Source organism: Camellia sinensis, chromosome 2, assembly GCF_055761805.1.
Source record: "Camellia sinensis isolate YWXY chromosome 2, ASM5576180v1, whole genome shotgun sequence".
Taxonomy (NCBI): Eukaryota; Viridiplantae; Streptophyta; class Magnoliopsida; order Ericales; family Theaceae; genus Camellia; species Camellia sinensis.
In genome coordinates this window covers 31,275,063-31,278,635 of record NC_138962.1, presented here as the reverse complement: position 1 = coordinate 31,278,635, position 3,573 = coordinate 31,275,063, and the positions used below count along the sequence as shown (strand labels likewise).

At 41.8% G+C, this 3,573-nt stretch overlaps 1 protein-coding gene across 1 annotated transcript; it reads left to right on the top strand.

Moving 5' to 3' along the window:
- Positions 1–660: 660 nt before the first annotated feature.
- Positions 661–3,211, top strand: LOC145819953 (uncharacterized). The gene is made up of 2 exons (XM_082914025.1): positions 661–2,582; positions 2,661–3,211. Exons 1-2 carry the CDS (start codon positions 968–970, stop codon positions 3,179–3,181), a joined length of 2,136 nt encoding a protein of 711 aa, XP_082770151.1. The 5' UTR covers positions 661–967; the 3' UTR covers positions 3,182–3,211.
- Positions 3,212–3,573: the final 362 nt, after the last annotated feature.

Genomic DNA, 3,573 nt, shown 5'->3' with positions numbered 1-3,573 from the left:
TACTGGGATGGTTTGGTTATAGATGACTTGGAACAAAAATCGAGGGAAGAGGCCTTCGAAGCAAAGGCTGAAGAACTCTATTATGAAGTGAGGGCTCATCAGCTTATGCAATCGACTTTAGAAGAAATAGAAGAAATAATAAAGAAAGAACAGAAATTTATTGACCATTGCTGGACAAAATTTCATGACCTTGTTATTTATTCTATTCCTTATTTTTATGAGCTTGAATTTGTACCGAGATAGAGTTACTTAATGTAATAAACAAAGTCTTTCTGTACTTAACACTGTTTGACTCTGTTTCCTTTTATCTCTAAAAGCTAACTCATAACTTTGAATTGAACAATTTCATACTTCGAATCAACTGTTTAATAAAGTACTAACAGAACCAATCATGTCTTCTTCCAATTCATGGAGTAAAATTGACAATTCTGGCAGATATCATTTTAGTACTTTGATTTCAATGACTTTATATTAACTGTAACCAATATATGGTCATAGTTGATATAGCCAATCAATTTGAAACTGATCTCTTTTGGCTTCGAAGGGCAAACTATGGTAATTCCTTCTTGCTCAAACCAATAACTGGTTTGGATGTTCCGAACAATGCCCTTTTTTCCTTAAAGAGTTCTAGGGCTTGCTTCGAATGTTATCAGACATTTTTAAGCATGCAGTATGCTTCGAAGTCGGCTCCTGCATTTCGAAGCCGTTTTTGTTTGAAATTTTAGCGCCAAAATGTGGCTTCGAAGCTGGCATCAATGTGCTTTTCCCTCCAGAAATTATCGATGTTGAAAGAGATTCCTTGTTTTCGCACGTTTTAGTACTTAATGACTTACGAGATGTATCCCCGCACACAAAAGTTATTTAAAACCTTTTCACTCTGTGCCCCGGAATTGCTTACACATTCAAATCCCCTTTGGATTTCCATTTCTCTCTACTCCCTTCTATATTTTCCGAAAACCCACGATCAATGGCTTCTTCCCCATCAAAAGTTCCGACCATAGAGCGCGTAAGCTCATCTGTGGCTTTGAAGCGGCTTATTGATGCTGAATGTGAGAAATACAAGGGTGATGAGAAAAGTGCTATCGATGGGCGTTTCTTTATCCCTCGTCGCCATGTGCAGCGAGAGTACGTGCTAGGACCTATTTTCAAGGAGATCCCTTCCGAGCTTCCCGCCCTATATCCTCGCTTGGAGAATCAATGCCTTCTGTATGAAGGTGGTCTCGACTGGCAAGGCTGGAAAGTCAATCGTCCTCACCGATGCTGGCCCACGATGAGACCAGAGTGGCAAGAATGGTACGACCGAGTTGTCCCTGCTAGGACATTGGACCTTCAAGAACTCTGCCTTCTTGATGCTCTTCGACTATCTAGGGTAACTATCCCAGAAGACCCTTTTCTAATCCCCGCTGCTTTATGTTTCTGGAACCCTATTTTCAATTTCTTTCAGTTTAGGTGTGGGATGATGGCTCCCACTGTTCTTGATATTTGCCACCTATTAGGAGTATCCCCCATTGGTACCCCCATCACACCAGATTTTCCTGACTTAGTAGTCCCTTTCTCCCTCCCCTCTCTTAATGTATCTTACAGTGATTTTGTTAGAGTCGAGAACAAAAGAATGGGTCCAGTAACTGATAGGGAATTCTTTTCCTTTTTATTATATTGGCTTTGCAAATTTCTTTTCTGCACCTCCTCCCAAAGAATCATGCTCGAATTTGCTCCTCTTGCCAAAGCCTTGGTTTTGCAGAAAAGAATAGCCTTAGCCCCATACATTCTGGGTCATGTATATAGAGTTTGTTCCCTCTTTTGTGAGAAACCCCTAGATGCCAATCAAGGGGGACCATTTTGGATTCTTCAGCTTTGGCTCTTTGCCTATTTTTCTGAACTACAATCCAAATGTCTTAAATTTTCTGGGCTACACTCCCTCACTCATGGCATAAAACTGGCCAATGCTTCACTTTATCCAGCTACTTTTGCCTTTTATTTCTCCTTCTTTCATCAACTACCAGCTGCTCTTCCTGATCATCGTTTCCGTCCCTTCGAAGCTAGCATAGGTCCAACCTGGTTAAATCACTTCCTTAGTGATAGGCTCTGTGCTTTGCCTATTCATAAAGATATGTGGGCTTCCCTACTGATCCCTAGGGAACTGTTTATTGGGACCACCAACCCCAGAGCCTATAAATGCATAGCTGAGCCTTATTGTCCTGCTCAATTTGCTAGACAATTTGGCCTCACACAAGGAGTTCCAATACCTCTTTGCAGCAACACCAATCTGAGTCTTACTAAGAGGGATTTGAAGGTTCGAAAATCGAGATTAGAAGAGGCAACCTTCAAGTTTATGGATGATTTGGCCAGTTTTGAGTTCATCCCTTTCTCCCCTCATGGTACTGAATTGAAGAGATACCAAAATTGGTGGGTGAGCAACATGGAAGTTTATTTGGCCATCTCCTCTCAAAACCTATTGGAGGTGCTGGATGTGCCCAAGCCCAAAGAAGCTGAGACTGTCATTTCTTCCACTATTCCAATTACAGTAACTGCTACAACTCAGTTTACTTCTGCTGCTTCAATTCCTCCCAGAGTCACTCGAAGTATGTACCCCTTTCTCCTTTTCTCTAACCTCTTCATATAATGCTTGCTATCTTATCTCTAATCCTTCTTTTATGAAGGTGGTCAACAACAAAAGAAGAAGAGACTCTTTGAGCTAGAAAGGGAAAAAACTGAACTTCCAGAGATGGAGGAAGAAGAAAATGATCAAGAACAGGAGTCTCCCTTGAAAAGAAACAAAAGAGACCCTCAATTGGCTCAAGAGGGGATAGCCGCTAGGGAAGAAGAGGAGAAGCTCACTTTTGAAGAGTCTGGACCCCAACCTAAAAAGGTCGAGAAGACAATGGAGGAGCGAATGATTCCAACTCAAAGGAAAAGGAGAAGAAAAATTACCGTTTCTCCTTCCGATTTTACCGAAGATTCTGATTCCGAGACAATTGCTCAAGTAATAGAAAAGAGGAGGAAGATCACTGTTCTAGCTACCAGCTCGTTTGAAGATCCCATCCATGAGGTTGTAGAACAAGAATATCCCAAAGCCATAGTTGTCCTTGAAAGAGCTGAGGAGAGGCAGCAGCAACAATTCCTTGGGACAAGTAAGTTTCTGCATGCCTTTATTCTTTTCTTGTCGACTTTTCAAGACTAAGACTTGACATTACCTCACATTTCTTCTTTTTACAGCAACGACCACTGCATTAATCTTCCCAACGGAAACTTCCCCAATTTCAGTCGAAGTTGATCAGATGCAACGCGTGAAAACCATTCAAATCACGCTCCCACTTCCTAAGCCTATATTCGATACGTCTTTACCGAGGCCGAGTATCCCTGCATCTCTTTTCCTTGGCTTAGAGCCATACCTCCCTTTCTTGACTCTTGATCTGCCTCAGTTTGTTTCTTCGATCCTCACTCTTCCTCCTACTGCTACTTCATCTCGCATGGCAGTTGATTCTCCTTCAGGGGATGCCGATAATTTTCCAATTCATGACTCATCACCAATGCCTACTTCCAGCCCTTCCTCACTTGATTTGCTGGTGGCCA